Source organism: Girardinichthys multiradiatus, chromosome 7 (genome assembly GCF_021462225.1).
Source record: "Girardinichthys multiradiatus isolate DD_20200921_A chromosome 7, DD_fGirMul_XY1, whole genome shotgun sequence".
Lineage (NCBI taxonomy): Eukaryota > Metazoa > Chordata > Actinopteri > Cyprinodontiformes > Goodeidae > Girardinichthys > Girardinichthys multiradiatus.
The window spans coordinates 20,051,889-20,072,336 of record NC_061800.1 but is presented as its reverse complement, the minus strand read 5'-3'; the positions used below and the strand labels follow the sequence as shown (position 1 = coordinate 20,072,336).

Below are 20,448 nucleotides of genomic sequence, written 5' to 3'. Positions count from 1 at the left end.
ATATCTGTAAGTAATAAGACTAAGTAGTAGCAGTAATATTTATTACAAACAAAATGTGACCCTCTGTGTTACTCCCTGATACATTTATGGAGTATTGTGTCACATGAAATGTAAAAATACTCCAGTCATACTCTCTTTGGAGCAACGCTGAGAAGATCTGGTGAACATCTCTCCACCTTTACAGTAATAAGTAAAACGTTGAAGAAAATAGAAATATTTATTCATCCGATTTCAGAGGTCAGGTTTCACTGGCACATATTATTCAGCATCAATACAGAGATAATTGTTGATTTGCAATGTCCTGCATAGAAATTAGTAAAATACTTCATAATACTCCAAAAAACTAGAAATTGTAATACTGTTAAATGTAATCGTCAGCATACGTCGCAGATTTGACCTTGTATCCACCAATAAACAGTTTCACTGACCATCACCACAGCCTAAACTGTTTGGTAAAACAACACAAACATGATTATTTAACACTACGGAGAAAAAAAAACACACCTTAATGAAACAAAGCAATAAAAGTCCACAATCTAATCCTGAACGCGACTGTTCTGAGACCAGCCTATAACTCCGGTTCCTTTGGATCATTTTACCACAGACTGAAAGGCACTAATAGCTCATACAGGGAGTTTGACCTACATCGATGAATGCTGCAACATTCATGATCTGAGTTTTCAGTCTGTTTTTTTCTCATATCCGATTATCTCCAAGTACAAAGAGCTTCAACCTGCATACCTTACAAAATTGGCAGCGCAACCAAATCATAAGTCCCTCTAACCAAGAGCAGCACAGTCATATAAAATAAGGGCAAATCTTAATAATTCACTAAAATGAAAACAAAACCAGCTACTTTAGTTAATTTCAGAGTCTTCAGTTAAACTGAAACGATAAAAGCAATAACACTCCTAACTCATGCCTTACACAATATATGTAAATTATAAAGCAAGGCACTATGGGAAACCAGCTGCTGTTCCCAGTGTGAAAATATAGTTTATGCACACTCATGTCCAGACTGGGATCAAACCCAAAGCTGACACAGATGGCTAGAAAGTGAAGTTTCCCACTGCGCAAACATTCTCTGACTGGATTTGAAGGTGTCCAAGAAAGCTCCTCTGGGGTCTCTCTGCATGTGTTTTCCATCACTTCCTGCAGTCCAGGTTTAGTTTTTGAAGGCTCCACAACAACTTGCTCGACATATGAAATCTTTAAGCAGATTGCCATCGATCTGCCAGAAAGCAGCTGTTTGGGTCACCTCAGTCAGGTGGTTCACACAGAACTTGAAGCAGAACTCCTCCAGGTCCTAAAGAGAAGAGAGGAAACCAACAAAGAAGAACTTCAGGTTCATGGTGGAGCAGTAATTCCTGGGACTGAGTTCATCTTACCGCTACAAGCAGTAAGCAGGATTGTACAAGGAATAAAAAATGATAAAAATGCAGTTGCAGTTGAGATTATGTTGGAGATCACCCTTATCTGTCCTATCACCAGAGTTGCTAAACTCAACTCAGACTTCAACTGGACGCAGGTGCTCTGATCAGGGGAGACAAAGAAAGAATCTCATGTCCACTGTTTGGTATGGTGGAGGATCTGTGATGCTGTGGGTCTGTTTCAAAGGCCCTGGGAACCTTATTAAAGCGGCATCATTAACTCCTTGAAATATCAGGATGTTTTAAATAAAGATCTGGTGGCCTTTAGGGGTAAACTAAAATGGGTCATTGTCACATATTTCATTGATTCAGTAAAAAGAAAAAAATATATATTTCTAAATCTGGGATGTTTTCCAATTTATTAAATGTACTCATTAAATTCAGCAGGTTTTTTTAGCTGTTTAATACATATTTATGAGATTTGGCAACAAATGTGGAAGGCCAAGGTTTTTTTTATACTTTGTCATGTAAAAAGGAAATCTGGAAGATGAGGAAGGAAAGAAGAAAAGACATAAGGAAAGTAGGAAGGATGGAGCATAAGGAGGGCAAGATGGAAGACAAGGAAGGAAATAAGAAAACAGGTAGTCAGAGCACATTAAGAATGGAGAATAAGAAAAGAATGAAGAATAGATCATTCAGAAGGAGGTGTGGCACCAGGTTGGAAGGACAAAATGGGAAAGAACAGGTGAAGGGACACGAGAGAGGGAGGAAAGATTCAAAGCAACGCATTAGGAAGGGAGGCTGTGAATGAGCAGCATTTCACAGATTATTTTTGGAACCAACCATGGACACTTTCACACTAATTGTTGATTTTGTTTGCCCTCTATTTGAGGCTTAGTAAAGCTGAAGACTAACCTCAGCATCGTAGCGCACAGCGGCAGACAGCAGAGAGAAGGAGTTCTCCACCGTGATCCCCCTCTTGATGATGTGTTGACACAGACGTTTGAGGCGGTCCTCGCAGTAAGATGTGGCCAGATCCAGCAGCCCTGAGGGAACAGCCGCAGACAGGATCAGCCCTTAACCGTGACACAAACAAACGCCAGCAGAAGTCAGGCTACTGTGTGTGTGCGTGTGTGTGCGTGTCTGACCAATGGCATCTTCAGGAGGCAGCTCCACGTTGTCTGTGTAGAGGAACTCGAGGAAGGAGTGGTAGACGGGGTAGGAGAACTGGTCCACCTCTATCACCTCCTTCATGTCTTCGTTCCAGTGGGACTGGAACATTGATCGGAAGTGTTCACACCTGGACGCCAGAGATGGAAAACAGCAGTTAAACAACTGATCCATGCACAAAGGATTTAAACAGGGATTAAACATCTGGGCGGAGAATTTCTGACCGGATTTTAAGCACTGCTTTGTGGACATAGATGTATTTGCCGTCAACGCAGAACTTCAGGTCGGCTGTCTCTGGGTTATCAAACTCCCTCTTAAGAGCCTGAGCCACAGTTAGGAAGTCATCGTGCTCTGGAGGGAGAAAAGCATCACACATATGGTTGAAACCAGAGGTTTACATACACTATATAAAAAATTGTTTGTTTTCCTCACTGTGTGACAATAAATCGGACTCAACCTTTTCCTGTTTTAGGTCAGTTAGGATTAACTGTGGCTGATGTCCTGAGATGTTGCTTCAATATTTCCACATACTTTTCTTTCCTCATGAACCCATCTCTGTTGTGAAGTGCACCAGTCCTTCCTGCAACAGAACACCCAAACAACAGGATGCTGCCACCTCTATACCTCACTGTCGGGACGGTGTTCTCAGGCTTAAAAGCTTCCTCCTTTTTACTTTGATCGTAAGGATGTAAATTATATCCAAACACTTTAATTTTAGTTTCATCAGACAACAGGACATGACTACAAAAATGAAGGTCTGTGTCCTTGAGTGCATTTGCAAACCATAATCCAGCTGTTTATGTTACTTTTTAGGTGATAGCTGCTTCCTCTCTGATTGACCTTTCACCCATATTGTTACAAGACTGGTTTATTTTAGGATGATGACACTTTGTTACAGGCTTCAGCCAAAAGGTCCTTTAGCTGTTGTTTTGGGGTTGATTCGCACATTTCGCACCAAAATATGTTAATCTCTCACACTCAGTGTTTATTCCTGCATATTTGAGCAAATTTATTCTAACTGACCTAAAAAAGGTGTATACAGTGTATTTAAACTCTTAAAAAATTTCTAAATCTGCTCTTTTTTAATTTTTTTATGCCTGGATGCTGCAGAGTATATGAATCTATTCAGCTTAACGGCTTTGGCGTCCTATAAAGGTTGTGCATGAAAACAAACAAGAACCGCTTGTAGCGGTTAATAACAACTCTAACAGCAGCTGCTCAGTTCACTTTCGTTTCCCAAGCTCAGTCATTAACAGAACCAAAATGCCTCGAGGTGCAACTGGAGGACATGTCTCAACAGGTTATCTGTATTAAACCTGATGTAACATTTATATTTGGCTTTGATGACCTGGAATATAGGGTGGGAAGGCTAGGATCAGAGGCGGAAATGCGTGTAATGCCATAGACATGGAGGCGAGCTCCTGTTTTATTTCTATACTACTTCCTTAACATTAATTCATCAGGGGAAGAAAGAAAATATACCAAGCTCAGCGCAATTGCCCTGCTGTTAATCCTGATCTGCTGGTTTTTCATAGAGAAGAAGGAAGTGAAATGGAAGAACTCTCAGCCCTCACCGATGGTCTTTAGATATGGCTCACGACCCAAAAAATAAGACCCTGGACACAGGCAGAAATAAAGCCTTTGTTCTTGTGTAAATCATTTGATGTGTTTTGGACATCTAATCAGGATTCCTTCTGGGCACCTGCCTTTGGAGGTTTTCAGGCACGTTCAACTTGAAGGAGAACTTTGGCCTGGAAACACCTCCATGTTGAGCTGGAGAAACCAGTTGGGAAGAGGGATGACTAGGTTAGCCTTCGGCACCTGATAGCTTCATGAACTGATCAGGGATCACCTGCCTGGCTTTAGATCAGTGAAAATCTGGCAATTTAATATCTAGACATAAGTACAGGGGTTGGACAATGAAACTGAAACACCTGGTTTTAGACCACAATAATTTATTAGTATGGTGTAGGGTCTCCTTTTGCGGCCAATACAGCGTCAATTCATCTTGGGAATGACATATACAAGTCCTGCACAGTGGTCAGAGGGATTTTAAGCCATTCTTCTTGCAGGATAGTGGCCAGGTCACTACGTGATACTGGTGGAGGAAAACGTTTCCTGACTCGCTCCTCCAAAACACCCCAAAGTGGCTCAATAATATTTAGATCTGGTGACTGTGCAGGCCATGGAAGATGTTCAACTTCACTTTCATGTTCATCAAACCAATCTTTCACCAGTCTTGCTGTGTGTATTGGTGCATTGTCATCCTGATACACGGCACCGCCTTCAGGATACAATGTTTGAACCATTGGATGCACATGGTCCTCAAGAATGGTTCGGTAGTCCTTGGCAGTGACGCGCCCATCTAGCACAAGTATTGGGCCAAGGGAATGTCATGATATGGCAGCCCAAACCATCACTGATTCACCCCCATGCTTCACTCTGGGCATGCAACAGTCTGGGTGGTACGCTTCTTTGGGTCTTCTCCACACCGTAACTCTCCCGGATGTGGGGAAAACAGTGAAGGTGGACTCATCAGAGAACAATACATGTTTCACATTGTCCACAGCCCAAGATTTGCGCTCCGTGCACCATTGAAACTGACGTTTGGCATTGGCATGAGTGACCAAAGGTTTGGCTATAGCAGCCCGGCCGTGTATATTGACCCTGTGGAGCTCCCGACGGACAGTTCTGGTGGAAACAGGAGAGTTGAGGTGCACATTTAATTCTGCCGTGATTTGGGCAGCCGTGGTTTTATGTTTTTTGGATACAATCCGGGTTAGCACCCGAACATCCCTTTTAGACAGCTTCCTCTTGCGTCCACAGTTAATCCTGTTGGATGTGGTTCGTCCTTCTTGGTGGTATACTGAAATTACCCTGGATACCGTGGCTCTTGATACATCACAAAGACTTGCTGTCTTGTTCACAGATGCGCCAGCAAGACGTGCACCAACAATTTGTCCTCTTTTGAACTCTGTTATGTCATCCATAATGTTGTGTGCATATCAATATTTTGAGCAAAACTGTGCTCTTACCCTGATAATTGAACCTTCACACTCCGCTCTTACTGGTGCAATGTGCAATCAATGAAGACTGGTTACCAGGCTGGTCCAATTTAGCCATGAAACCTCCCACACTAAAATGACAGGTGTTTCAGTTTCATTGTCCAACCCCTGTATCTTGTCTTACCCATGGAGAGAGGCCGCCACATTACGGAGGGCGTGGCGAAGCACGCAAAGACGTCGTCTGTGCAAGAGAAGTGGGTGAGGTGAGGCAGCATGATGGACTGGCCCCGGCACTGGCCCCACATGTACACCTGACCACTCTGGGATTTAGCGGCTGATGTGTGCGTTGAGTGGCAGGCGGCGACCTCCACGATTCTGCACAGAAAGAGCAGTCAGACGAAGCAGCAGCAGCAGGAATCGTAGTTTGAGAGCCCTGAGAGACTCCTTCACCTCTCCTTCTCCGTCAGGATCTGAAGCGGGCTCAGCTGGTTGCTCTTGTTCCCTGTGCCCAGCTGTCCATAAGTGTTTGCACCCCAAGCGTACAGTAGTCCCTCGTCTGTCAGCGCCAGGGAGTGGGCGTAGCCGGAGACGATCTGGGGAAAAATTAACTTCAGATGTTAAAACACAGCAACAAACAGAGCAAACTCCACTGCTCTGAATTTTTATCATACACTATTAAATACAGACCAAATGTATTGTTTTTGTATGCAAATTTGTATGCAGATTACTTACACTGGTTGGTTTAATGAGTTTAGATGGATTAACATAAGGCTGTTAGACTTTATTGTTGCCAAGTAGAGGTCATAGTAATTGTTGTATTAGTAGTAATAGTAATGTAATAGTAGTCATACTAATAGAATAATAGTAATCATAGTAATACTAATGATAATAATTGTAATGATACCAGTCTTAGTAACAGTAAAAGTATGAGTGATAGTAGTAATATTAGTATTATTAGTAAAAATTCTAATAGTAATGATAATAATAGTAATAGTGGTAGTATTAATTGTAACAGTAATTATAGTAATTTTGACAACTATTCGTAAAAGAAATATGAGTAACAGTAATTGTAGAAATAGTGATTATAATAGTATAAGTAGTAACAGTACTAATAGTAATAGCATTAGTAATAGTAGGAATAGTAATAGCAGTGTTAGTAATCATAGTAATAGAAGTAATATTAATTGTCGTAGTGGTACTAATAGTATTAGTATAAGTAATATAAGGAATAGTAAAAGTAATGGTAGTCGTAGTAGTAGTAGTAATGATAGCAGTAATAATAACAGAACAGAAACCGGTCCACACTGAATTATAACCCGACTTCCTCTTAATAGTTAAAGAAGAGTTCAGGTCACATTGAATCATGGGTAAATTCTCAGATCATTAAGTTATTACAAGGAAGCAGGATGCCTGCTTCTCTTTTGTGTTTTATGACTGAATCTGTGGGAAGGAAGGATCTCCTCTACAGGATGAAATGCGTGAGCTGTTTCAAAGTTCTGGCCAAGTGAGCCCTTTCTGTTTTTGTCCTGATCTGAGGAGAAGATCCAGATGGATTCTATAAATAAAGCTCCAAATCCTGCAGACTGAAAGCTTCATTTGTTCCTCAAAATACACACATTGAAAAGCCAGATAAAATTAGTGTCCATGTGTTTTAAATCTTGAAGGTTCTTTTACAAAGTTTTTTTGTTGTATTTTGACTGTAGTCTTTGTTATAAAAAATGTAGTAACAAATACCAATTTTTGGTATTTTTACTGAAGTCTTCATGCATCTTACATATCTTTACATTATGTTTTAGGGATTGAATAACTTTGTATGACACAAAATTTTAATTAAAAGCAATCTTCTTGTTTTTTTTAGACAAAATTAAGTTTTTTAAATAAAGTTTTTACAGTATTGTTTTAGACAAATAAATGTTGATAAATATATATTTTGTTGTTTTCTTTAGTTTTTTGACCAATCATCAAAACTTTAGCTATTGTACCTATTTAAAGTTTTTCTTCTATATTATATTTTTACCTACTGTGTTCATGAGCAAGCGGAATGAGTTCTAGAAACTTCTGCTTAGCTAACAGGCTTATGATGGTGCGGCTCTCACACTCTTCATCACTCTGACAGCGTAAAAGTCTTCATAGACCTGTGGTCACCTTCCTGCCTCTTTAGGAAGAAGTCCATGTGTGCTGGCCCCAATGTTAAGCAGATGAAGGGATGTCCTTCTTCGCTTGTTAAAAGTACTGTGGTCCTTAATCAGAATAATACAGATTATTTGATTTTTTTTCTCCCTCATAATTAGACAATTTCTTTCTCAATTATGCCTCAGTCAACAACAGTCTTGTAGGTGTTGGTTAAAGTCTTATTAATACAATAGTAAAACATTGCATTTGCTATTTTATTATTCCTATTCAGAGCGCTGTTTATTCAAGTGATGGGAAGATGGATGGAGCCAAATATGGCAAAATCCTGGAAGAAAACTGGATTAGAAATAAGAGGTTGGACTAGACTTGATGCTGGGGTAGACGTATAAATACAGCCAGAGCTACAATAGAATGGGTTAGGTCAAAAGGAAATTGAGGTGGTAGAATAGCCTAGTCAAAGTCCAGACCTAAATTTGGTTGGGAATCTGTTTTAACAGATGTTTACAGATGTTCTCCATCCAATCTGACTGAGCGTGAGCTGTTTTGTAAAGATGAATGTCAGCCTAGATGCGTAAAGCTAGTAGAAACAAACACCAAATGACTTTCAGGTTTAAATTGCAGTGATTATATTGACTACAACTTACAGACTTTTATTTGTAAACAATTCTGGAAACAATTAATCATTTCCTTACAATGACTTTAGATTGGTCTGTCAAATAAAATGTGAATAAAATGAGTAGATGTGTGTAGTTGTAATGCTAAAACGGTCAAGGGGTGTTAGTACCTTTTCAAACCACTGTGTATTTGCCTCATGGCATTTATTGACTGAGGTTGTTCCAAGTCTGGAACCTCTCACCTGTTGCACACATACACCTTGCAGACCTACAAGCCGACAGGGAGTGAGCTGGTTCCCGTTATTTCCGAGTCCAAGTTGCCCGTTCCCGTTGTAGCCCCACCCATACACCTGAAGAGAAATAAAAAGAATGGGTCAGAGCAGGGCCCGCATGGCAACAGCTCTGCCTGCAACCCAAACAGTCACCTCTCCGTTGTCCACTAAGGCCAGAGATGAGGTCTGACCACAGACGATGCCGACCGCCACCTTGTTCTGCAGGCAGATGGACACTCTGCGAGGCATAGGCTGGTTTGCTGTGGAGCCGGAGCCCACCTGACCACAGTTGTTGTAGCCCCACGCGTACACCTGGAGGACAAGATGGTCACGTTGAAAAGGCAACGATTCAAGTTTGACATTAAATAGTTTACCAAAGATTTCATCTGTAGGCAGCGCAGCGTTCACTGACTCAATATCTTTGTTGACCTGTTAGAAGGTGAACCTCAGGTGTTTTACAGCCTCCAACAGGCTTGTGTTTTTTTTCCAGGATTTTCCTGTTTTTAGCTTTTTTTTCCTGAATTGCCTCGTTCCTCCATTCAGCAAGATGTCATCAATGATTCACATTTCGTTTTGCTTTGCAATCGTGTGTTGGTCTGTCACATAAAATCCCAGTGATAATAATGAAATAATACACTGAAGTTTGTAGAATATGTTAACATATACTTTTACTAAATAATCTTTGTCATTTTTCCAGCCAGTTGAAGGTACAAAAGCGTTTTGGTGAGAGTTTTTAGAATAAAGTTTAAACATCTAAGTGTAGAATATCCTGCTTTTACTCCAAAGTGCAGCTTTTACTCTAGACCTGCTTGAAGCACAATAGATTCTTTTATACTGAACATACACTGCTCAAAAAAATAAAGGGAACACTTAAACAACACAATATAACTCCAAGTAAATCAAACTTCTGTGAAATCAAACTGTCCACTTAGGAAGCAACACTGATTGACAATCAGTTTCACATGTTGTTGTGTAAATGAAATAGACAACAGGGGGAAATCTTTGGTGATTAGCAAGACTCACTCAATAAAGGAGTGGTTCTGCAGGTGGGGACCACAGACCACTTCTCAGTATCTATGCTTTCTGGCTGATGTTTTGGTCACTTTTGAATGTTGGTGGTGCTTTCACACTCGTGGTAGCATGAGACGGACTCTACAACCCACACAAGTGGCTCAGGTAGTGCAGCTCATCCAGGATGGCAGATCAATGGCAAGAACGTTTGCTGTGTCTGTCAGCGTAGTGTCCAGAGCCTGGAGGCGCTACCAGGAGACAGGCCAGTACACCAGGAGACATGGAGGAAGCCGTAGGAGGACAACAACCCAGCAGCAGGACCACTACCTCCACCTTTGTGCAAGGAGGAACAGGAGGAGCACTGCCAGAGCCCTGCAAAATGACCTCCAGCAGGCCACAAATGTGCATGTGTCTGCACAAACAGTTAGAAACCGACTCCATGAGGATGGTATGAGGGCCCGACGTCCTCAAATGGGGGTTGTGCTCACAGCCCAACACCGTGCAGGACGCTTGGCATTTGCCAGAGAACACCAGGATTGGCAAATTCGCCACTGGCGCCCTGTGCTCTTCACAGATGAAAGCAGGTTCACACTGAGCACATGTGACAGACGTGACAGAGTCTGGAGACACCGTGGAGAGCGATCTGCTGCCTGCAACATCCTTCAGCATGACCGGTTTGACAGTGGGTCAGTAATGGTGTGGGGTGGCATTTCTTTGGAGGGTCGCATGGCCCTCCATGTGCTCGCCAGAGGTAGCCTGACTGCCATTAGGTACCAAGATGAGATCCTCAGACTCCTTGTGAGACCATATGCTGGTGAGGTTGGCCCTGGGTTCCTCCTAATGCAGGACAATGCTAGACCTCATGTGACTGGAGTGTGTCAGCAGTTCCTGCAAGATGAAGACATTGAAGCTATGGACTGGCCCGCCCGTTCCCCAGACCTGAATCCGATTGAGCACATCTGGGACATCATGTCTCGCTCCATCCACCAACGTCACGTTGCACCACAGACTGTCCAGGAGTTGGCGGATGCTTTAGTCCAGGTCTGGGAGGAGATCCCTCAGGAGACCATTCGCCGTCTCATCAGGAGCATGTCCAGGTGTTGTAGGGAGGTCATACAGACACGTGGAGGTCACACACAATACTGAGCCTCATTTTGACTTGTTTTAAGGACATTACATCAAAGTTGGATCAGCCTTTAGTGTGTTTTTCCACTTTAATTTTGTGTGTGACTCCAAATCCAGGCCTCCATTGGTTAATAAATTTGATTTCCATTGATGATTTTTGTGTGATTTTGTTGTCAGCACATTTAACTTTGTACAGAACAAAGTATTCAATGAGAATATTTCCTTCATTCAGATCTAGGATGTGTTATTTGAGTGTTCCCTTTATTTTTTGAGCAGTATATTCTCCAGGTTTCACTCAGAGTGGTTTAATTGTGACTGGACTTTGGTTTCTGCTCAGCACAGCCAGCAAGCTGTCTGCTCTCTACAGACACTGGTTAAACACAAATACCTAATATGTACAATTTGTTGTATTTATCCCAGGAAGCTTACTTCTCCTGAGTCAGTCAGAGCCATGGAGTGGTGGGAGCCACAAGCCACCTCGGTGACCTTCTTGTTGAGTAGATTGGCAGATACGACCACTGGAGCTACTCCTACATTGGTCGTCCCATTTCCAAGCTGGCTGTAGCCGTTGTGCCCCCATGCAAAGAGCTCTCCTTCTGTAACACACACACATTCGTAGGTCTGCTGTATGTTTTGTTTTTGCAGTAAAAGTGAGGATAGATTACAGGTTTTGTGATGCTACCATCTGTAGCCAGCAGGATGTGGGGTCCACTCCCGTAGCTCAGGCTCACCACCTTCCTGCCGCTCAGAAAGTCCAGCTTCTTTGGGATGATGCTGCTCTGGCTGTCCCCCAGTCCCAGGCAGTTACTGCAGTTCAGGCCAAAAACAAAGATCTGGGGACAGAAGGCAGGAGAAGTGATGGGGATCAGCAACAATTAGTGCTAAACAGAGACACTATTTAGGGTTCCTGTGCATTTTCCTGTTAAAACCCCATAAATCCCAAATACAGATTATGTAAAGCATTTTGTGATCTGTAACACCTTTATTCTATTTGGAAACACTTAAAAAATACGAGCGTTGATGGTTTTGCATCCAAACGAGAACCACAGGTCATCTAAAAGCCATTAAAGTTGTGAAATGTTGTTTTTGGTTGTTTTCTGAAGGAGTTTGCATTGATCTGACTAAAAGAAACAAACAACAAATGAATTGATCTAGAACCTATAAGAAGTCACCTATAAATAAATATCAATTTATAAGTCATTTATATTTCAGAAATCCTGCCTTTTGTCTTTTATATAAAACATAAGGAATTCAGTCTGGAAACAACTACTGTATGTTCCCCTAAATTGTGTTTTTCCACCTCACTTTTTCCAGACTTCTTAAGTCTGGATAGCAAGACTGAGCTGAGCAGGTTGTGGGTCATTTTCCAGCCAATTATGAGCACCAGCAGGAGGTGCCGAAGGGATCATAGCTCAACATTATATGCGCCGCGTCATTATGGCTTCAGAGACCAAATCCCAGGACAAAATATTTGAAGCTACTCACATTTTTTTTTAAAACTTGGTACGGAAGCAATTACAAATTCAAAACAAAGCTATCAACTGATTTTCAGATGATTTTCTGAAGTTAATTTCAGATTCCTTTTAGCTCAATCATTAATATCAAATTAGGGGTGACCATCTTGTCTGACTGCTGTCGGTGGAAAAAAAGACGCCATTTCAGTCAGATATCTGCATCAACTCATCATCGGCATGATTGTCACATTATTTGATGTTTCAGGCTTTCAATGATGGTTTTGAGCCTGTTTTTTAATACAACATACAATAAATTTATTGTGGATTTTCTCAAATTCATGCAGGGTCAAAAGTATACATGCACCCCCACTAATATATTGTTTAATGTTCCTTTCTCTTTAAGATTTTTTTGGCACTGCTGGCTTTCATGGACAGTTACTTGGCAGGAAATGGGCAGACACAGAAGGGGGGGAAGACACGCAGCACAGGTTTCAAGGTCTCAAGGGGCGCCTGTCCTACTGCTACAACATGCAACCCCCCCAGTTTAATGTTCCTTGGTAAGAGTTAGAAAAAAAATCCCCAAATGAAGATGGCATCAATGCCCATGACGGATGTGCGTAAATGTATGACTGGAGTTGTAGGTAAAAAGCTATAAACCAGCACCTGTTTTTAAAATATGTAAAGTTTTGGTCTCTGCACATCATCTGGGAAACATATTTTATGTGACTTTACTGTTAGACATATTGATAAGTGCAGCTGTAACATTACAGTAAACTGCAGACAAAAGTCAATATTTTATGTTCTTTCTTCAGTGAAGATGTTTTTCTTCCTCCTGCTAACAGAGGTTAAACAGATTGTATATAACAGCCATAGAAACAAGAAACTAAACACAACGATCAGAAAATAGTGATGAAAATAATATACTGCTCAAAAAATAAAGGGAACACTCAAATAAAACATCCTAGATCTGAATGAATGAAATATTCTCATTGAATACTTTGTTCTGTACAAAGTTAAATGTGCTGACAACAAAATCAGACAAAAATCATCAATGGAAATCAAATTTATTAACCAATGGAGGCCTGGATTTGGAGTCACACACAAAATTCAAGTGGAAAAACACACTAGAGGCTGATCCAAGGATGTTGCAGGCAGCAGATCGCTCGCGTCCTGCACGGTGTTGGGCTGTGAGCACAACCCCCATTTGTGGACATCGGGCCCTCATACCATCCTCATGGAGTCGGTTTCTAACTGTTTGTGCAGACACATGCACATTTGTGGCCTGCTGGAGGTCATTTTGCAGGGCTCTGGCAGTGCTCCTCCTGTTCCTCCTTGCACAAAGGCGGAGGTAGTGGTCCTGCTGCTGGGTTGTTGCCCTCCTACGGCCTCCTTCACGTCTCCTGGTGTACTGGCCTGTCTCCTGGTAGCGCCTCCAGTTTCTGGACACTACGCTGACAGACACAGCAAACCTTCTTGCCACAGCTCACATTGATGTGCCATCCTGGATGAGCTGCACTATCTGAGCCACTTGTGTGGGTTGTAGAGTCCGTCTCATGCTACCACGAGTGTGAAAGCACCACCAACATTCAAAAGTGACCAAAACATCAGCCAGAAAGCATAGGTACTGAGAAGTGGTCTGTGGTCCCCACCTGCAGAACCACTCCTTTATTGAGTGTCTTGCTAATCGCCAAAGATTTCCCCCTGTTGTCTTTTCCATTTACACAACAACATGTGAAATTGATTGTCAATCAGTGTTGCTTCCTAAGTGGATAGTTTGATTTCACAGAAGTTTGATTTACTTGGAGTTATATTGTTGTTTAAGTGTTCCCTTTATTTATTTGAACAGTGTATTAAATGTGCGTCTGTGCAAATACATCAGCAGAAAACTTGCATGTAAAGTTAAATCCTACATACAGTAACTTTCTAAAACTTCACCCATCGCATAACTAACCCCAAACCATAAAAATGGGTTTCCTCTGACCTCTCACCTCATCGTCATTGGTGATGTAGATGGCCTCATTAGCAGACGAGCCAAACACGCAGACCTTCCTTATAGATGAGAGCTCCTCCGGCCCCATCAGGCTGAAAATGGGCCATTTGGTTACGTCCACCATGATGTGCTCACATTGGCCAGAAGGTCCCAGTGTTGCTGTTTTGAGTGGATGAGGTTGCATACTTTTAAACATCACAGATATTTTTCACCTGACAAGTGTAGCCTGCTCTGATACTTGGATCAGTTGTCAGATTCATAATATTGTTCAAAGAACTTCCCACACACACATTAATGCTGAATATGAACTAAAGCTGAACACAAACACACACGCAATGGAGATTAGAGATAGGCCGCATCACAAGGTTTCATAATAACTCTGAGATAAGGGCTTATAAGCACTGCAAAGCCTTAAAAGAGTGAAAATCTGTCTCCTTTAACCTTTAATCTTCAGGAAGACTGTTTCAGCTCCAATGACATGATGGGAAAACAAGCATAAATGTGTCTGAAAGTCATATAGAAGCAGAGTTTTCTGCACAAAGATCCTCATATGAACATGTGAAATTTGTTAGGTAAATATTGCTTTAGTAAATCCAGAACATAATACAAATGTATTATCTGATTTTAAGGGTTCAGTGCATTAAAAAAACATTAAATAAACACAATAGAAACTACTAATAGATTAAATGTGCAACTAATGCACATCATCTTAAAGCAGCCTAATGTGTTTAACTAGAAAAATGTGACAGCTAAAAAGCTTATTTGCCCAAATAAATGTTTATTTCTAAAGACGTGTGTCAACCTATCAGCTGCAAATGATGCAATGATTGCATGTTAGTGAAACTAAAAACATTTGCCAATATTTTTAATTCCATTGGTTTGGTGTATGAACATGGGATATTTCCTTGCTTTTCTTTTTTTGTTTTTTTGCTTGATTTGAATATATTTCTATTTCATTTAAATGGCTATTTGCTACAGTGATTGACAAAGTCCAGGCACATTATTGATGACTTTACAGATAATAGACGTTTTCTGTTTTGATGGATTTATTGAACAGCAAAAAACACAAATAAAATTTTCTGTTTTTTACCGGCAGATTAGGTTTAAAAAAAAAAAAAAGGCCTACTTCAATCATTGGCTGAAAGATTTAATGCTCTGATCGGTACGTGTAACATGTCACTTATATGCAGCTGAATGTCCTACGTGTCCTCCATTCACTGGGGTTGTTTCCTAGATGGACATCGACAGAACAAGCAGACATTAAGCAAACTTATGTGGTGCAAAAGACACACGCAGTGACTGTCCTTCTATTTGGTTCTAATGTTGTTAATACATGTTTAAAAAGGGTAATATACCATATTGTTGTGACTGTCTTTTCAGTATTCAATTGTGCATCTACAGTGTTTGGGACTGTTTAATGGTGGACACTGGATCTTGATTGGAGAAGAAAGTGACAGAAAAAAGTTAAGATTGCAAAAGTCAACCATATGATGTGTGGCAATTATTTCAATGGACTTTTGTTTAATAAAGTTGGAAAAATTACAAAATCTGTGTTCGTGGCTGCTCTACACATCATCACCTTAAAGTTCCCTCTTGAGAGGTACAATTTGCTGGGATTATATTTACAATAAAGTGGTGTTTTTCTTTATCTGATATATGTACATTGAGAATATAAACACAGTCGGGTAATAATGGTATAAATTTACACTGCAGTGTTTCAATGTTTTTGAATAACTTACTGGAGAAGGGGAGAAAAGGTAATTCTGCTTATGTGGACATTGGGGTCAATGGTATCACAAGAGGTGCAAAAATTGAGCTGATAAGGTAAAATTGGTAAACATCGTGGTGCATGAGTGACTTCTGGGAGATTTTAGATGGAGTCTGAAGCATTCAGGGCTGCATTTATGACAAGTATCAACCAAGCTGAACAGATTTCGTAACAACTTGGCCAGAAACGATTGCTGAAGATCGGTCATAATGCAATCTGGCCACTCCAGTAAGCCTTGGTGTACTTCACAAACCTTGTTTTCATGTGTTACTTTCACCAAATTTTCCTGAAATACATGAGTGTTCCTAAATATGGCTCAAGAAGAAAAATACAAATGGAAGTGCCCCAAAGAACTCTCATAAGTTGCTTTATACCTTATGTGATGTCATTAGAGGCATGTGCCCCGGAAAAGCTTTTTTTTTGGGACGGGTCAGTTTTATCTTGAATAAAATATGATTGACAACAAAATTGTCCAACAAATGGAAAAACGGATCATAATAAGCCGTTTCACAAGTGAGTTTGAATGATTTTACAGAAAACTCTGGCTTGTAGCTTTAAATTGTTTTCCCTTTCTCTTCCCACTACAGTTTTGCTCTAACAGTTGTTTATGAAACACCTCATTATCCTCGCCGGATTAAGGATTACTGCCAAATGTGGACTAAACAGGAGTTCTGTTGTGTAAATGGTTGTAAAGGTGAATCTGGCTCACCTGTGCGCGTGTTTGTGATCTCTAAACACTGACAGGAACTGCAAGCTGACAGCTGAATGTTAATATTTGCTTTTGTTGCAAACATTATTCAGCAAAACACCGGTCAGCAAAAACACTGTGGGGAGCTGCTGCTAGACTGATCCGCAAGAAAAATCCGATCTATTCTAGGTTGCAATTAAAAGGAAAAAACGGATCTCAGGTCGAAAAATGGCCTTAAATAAGAGGATAATCATGACTGGCTCACCTGAGTGATGGGTCTGGTTCAGGGGACGCTAGTCCGTCTGACAGCTTCACCATCGCATGTCGAGAGGTCGACTCCTGCGCTGCTTTTACTGTCTCTGCTGGGGCCGAAACAAAAAACAGCTGCTCCGACTGACGTTTGTTTGGGGACGCGGTGAGAGGACGTCGCGTCACGTGACCGCGAGACCAAAACAATCGACCGCAGAGTTCGACTTCCGGTTAGCTAGAAATCTCATAGAAGTTAACTTAATATTTCTTCCCGTTCTTGGTGGAGATGTTTTATTCATGATGTATATTTCATTCTGAGTCTAGCCTGTTGTTTATTATTGCTAAAAACAAACAAACAAAAAAAGCTTTAATATTACTGGCGAGAAAAAAAAAAAAAAAGCCACCTCCGAATAAATAATTTGCACACATTTTTTTTATACGAAATGATGTAAATAAAATGGTAATAATATGCAAACACAATAATGCATAAAATCATTATGGATGTTTCTTCCCTATTTTGCAGGTAATCTAATTAGAATTGTAATAAAACTTGTAAAAATATTATTTTTAAGTAATTTAATAAATTATAGTAATAAAGTAATAAATTGCAATGAATACATTGAATTATTTGTTAAACATATATTCATGTAATTAAATAGAAGTGTAATAAAAACCATTTAGTTAAATACATGTATATGTAATGTACATATTCATACATGTCATATAAATAAAACTGCAAAAATTAAACACTGACGACTCGCTATTCCATAAAAATATTTACACGTCATACCTAAAATTTATCATAGATTTCATTTAAATATTTATTCATTTAATAATTTGAATAAAATTGTTTTAATCTAATTAAAATTGGAATAAAATTATCTTAACTGTTATGTTATATAAATATTCATACAGATAACCGTTTATATCTAACTGTAATACCATACCATTCACCACCAGCTTTATTTTTAGGGCACTTCAAAACAAACCATGGTTTACAAGGTGTTCTGCATAAAACGTTGAAAATGTTCAAAATAGTCAACTCGAACAATGCCAATATATCTATTATTATATCTAATAATCTACGTAAAATTGCAATGCATTGCAAATGTTTTTGTTTATATATTTATGTGATAAAATTAAAGCTGAAATACATACATTAAACACAATAGTTTCTATAATTATCTAAATGTTTACATTTATGTAGCACACAATTACAACCTAAAATCACCAACTGAAATTTGAATTACACACCATAATTGTTACTTTAGATAACGTCTCATAAGGTAACACACAGTGTGTTAACTAACCACCAGTCACCTTGTCTCTAGCAATGATAGCCCTGCATACTAACTGATGGGTAAAGCTGAGACATGAGGTAAATTCATGAGATGCTGCCACACAGGAATCCAAAATAAATAAACATTCTTAATTACAAATATTTTAACAGGCAATGAATGCAGGTTCTAATGAATTATTTTCATATTTAGGTTATGTATTTGATCAAGAATTGCACAATTTAAATAATTGATAAAAGTATTCCTCTAATGTATGCATTTCAAATTTTGTTTAAATTAGGTGGTATTGGAAAGTTATGTTTTGTTGTGAAGCATGACTGTAGAAGCTTATTCAAGACACCAGCACCTCTAACACCTATTTAGACAGATATTGCAGACAGAACAGTAACAGAGAAGTAGAAGAGGAGAAGATAAGCTGTTGATCAAGAGTTTCGCTCTATGCTGACACCCGAGAGTTCAGCAGCATGACCTGCTGACGCCGGCTGGTGTCCTCAACAGTTGTTACCAAGCTACAAATGTCTGTGGCACTCTGCAGCTTTTCAAGAGAGCATAAAGGGACTTTTCATCTCTGTGATTTATTTATGGGGTCTTTTTGCCGTAATTATAGTGTGACAATGCGATGTCCCTGTTGAGTATGAATACAGTATGACTCAAGCATTCTGCTTCAGGAATGGATCTCACCACTTATAAAATTCCTTGCAATAGTAATGTGCTTTATGGGGATTTAACGTAATAGACAAGAACAAAGTACTACATAAATCACAGAGCAAACTTGATCATTGCTTCCACTTTTTGCTAGCAAATAAAAATCTAAAAAGTGTAGTGTGCATTATTTACTCTTGTATAACCTTAAATCCAGTGCAACCAACTGTCTTCAGAGGTCAATCACTATACAGAACACTTAAGACAGTTCAGGGATACAGCTGTGAACAGGTATGAGTTGAGTGTTAAGTTACATAAGAATACACAAAGCTTTGGAAAATTTACCACTGTGAAACATGATGGTGGCTGCATTAGGCTGTGGGAATGCTCTGCTTCAGCAGGGTCGGGGAAGCAGGTCAAAGTTGATGGAAAGATTAAACTAAATAGAGGGTATTTTTGGAAACAATAAGACTCAAGATTGGGCCTTCCACTCGAATAATGACTCTGAAGAGCAACATTAGAATGCTTAAAAACAAAAGGTACATATCCATGAGATCGTGGCCAAGTCAAAGTCCACACGAATATCCAATTGAGTATCCGTGACAAAGACTGAAAATATATGGTCTTTCAATTTGACTTGAGTTACTTTAAAAAGAATGAGGACAAACTTCACAGTTTCCTGAAATCCAGAGCTGATAGACTTAAAAAGAGTTGCAGCTGTAACCGCACTGAAAGAGGGTTTTAGTACAAGGTACTGGCTTAGGGGGGCCAAGCAGAAAGGCACACCACACTTTTCAGATTGTTTTGGTAAAGAACGTTGAAACCTATGCCTCCTTTTCCTTCATTATGAATTACAAGGATTTAACACATTTTCCTGTCAAAATTCAATGATCTTCCAGAATCAATCTTGAAAACAGAGTACAAAAAAAATACTTTTTGTTTTATTATCCTTATGTTCCCCATTAATCATGAAACATCGTGAGCTTGGCCTCCAATCCAGACTTCTGGTAAGGCGAACTGGTTTAATTTGATTTTTTTTCATTAAGTTAAATCAACTACGACATCTAAAAACACTTAAGATCATTTTTTCTGTTCGCAAAAGTTCACAAATTTGGAGCCTACACCAGACCCAGTTTTAAAACACAGACAGATCTAGACTAAAACTTCAATCCAAGAAAGAAGTGAAATATTTTTCCCATCAGCAGATTGTCTCACCTCTTAAGCAGGGCCCAAAATCCATTTTCTTCTAGGTTTTATTCACTTATTTATTGAAACAAAGTGGGTATAATCCTACCTGTAGAACTGACAAAAAGAAAACAAGAAACTTCAATGGATTTTATAGGCCTTATAAAACCAAAACAAATAAATAAGTTTGGATAAAAATTCAGTTCAATATCATATTTTGAAATGACGCATTTTTAGAAATTTCATTTTTTTATGTTTTAGACAGAATATGAAATGAAGTCTAGAAAAGTGAACATTTCCCATTCTCCTTTAACATTTTCCAGATCTGGATAAGCATACAAAAAAGATAAACAAAATTCCACACTTTTCAGACTGTGGGAATATAGGAGTCACTTAACGTTGGTTTATCAAATAGATTGCAGTACTAATGTGATAAAAACATATAACTGTACCAGAGTGAACCTGAGCATGTGA

At 39.6% G+C, this 20,448-nt stretch overlaps 1 protein-coding gene across 2 annotated transcripts; it reads right to left on the bottom strand.

Annotated features, from left to right (window-relative positions):
- Positions 1-198: 198 nt before the first annotated feature.
- LOC124871983 (RCC1 and BTB domain-containing protein 1-like) lies at positions 199-17,022 on the bottom strand. 2 transcript variants are annotated; one of them, XM_047371633.1, is made up of 12 exons: positions 16,866-17,022; positions 14,143-14,303; positions 11,383-11,533; positions 11,130-11,296; positions 8,718-8,876; positions 8,535-8,642; positions 5,996-6,138; positions 5,730-5,920; positions 2,765-2,891; positions 2,519-2,670; positions 2,286-2,416; positions 199-1,306 (listed from the first exon to the last, which is right to left on the bottom strand). In XM_047371633.1, exons 2-12 carry the CDS (start codon positions 14,266-14,268, stop codon positions 1,166-1,168), a joined length of 1,596 nt encoding a protein of 531 aa, XP_047227589.1. In that variant the 5' UTR covers positions 14,269-14,303; positions 16,866-17,022; the 3' UTR covers positions 199-1,165. The 2 variants fall into 2 exon arrangements, 1 of the variants encoding a protein (XP_047227589.1); XR_007039174.1 differs by lacking the exons at positions 199-1,306; positions 2,286-2,416 and adding an exon at positions 2,998-3,120 and having other exon boundaries at positions 2,656-2,670.
- Between the last annotated feature and the right edge of the window lie 3,426 nt (positions 17,023-20,448).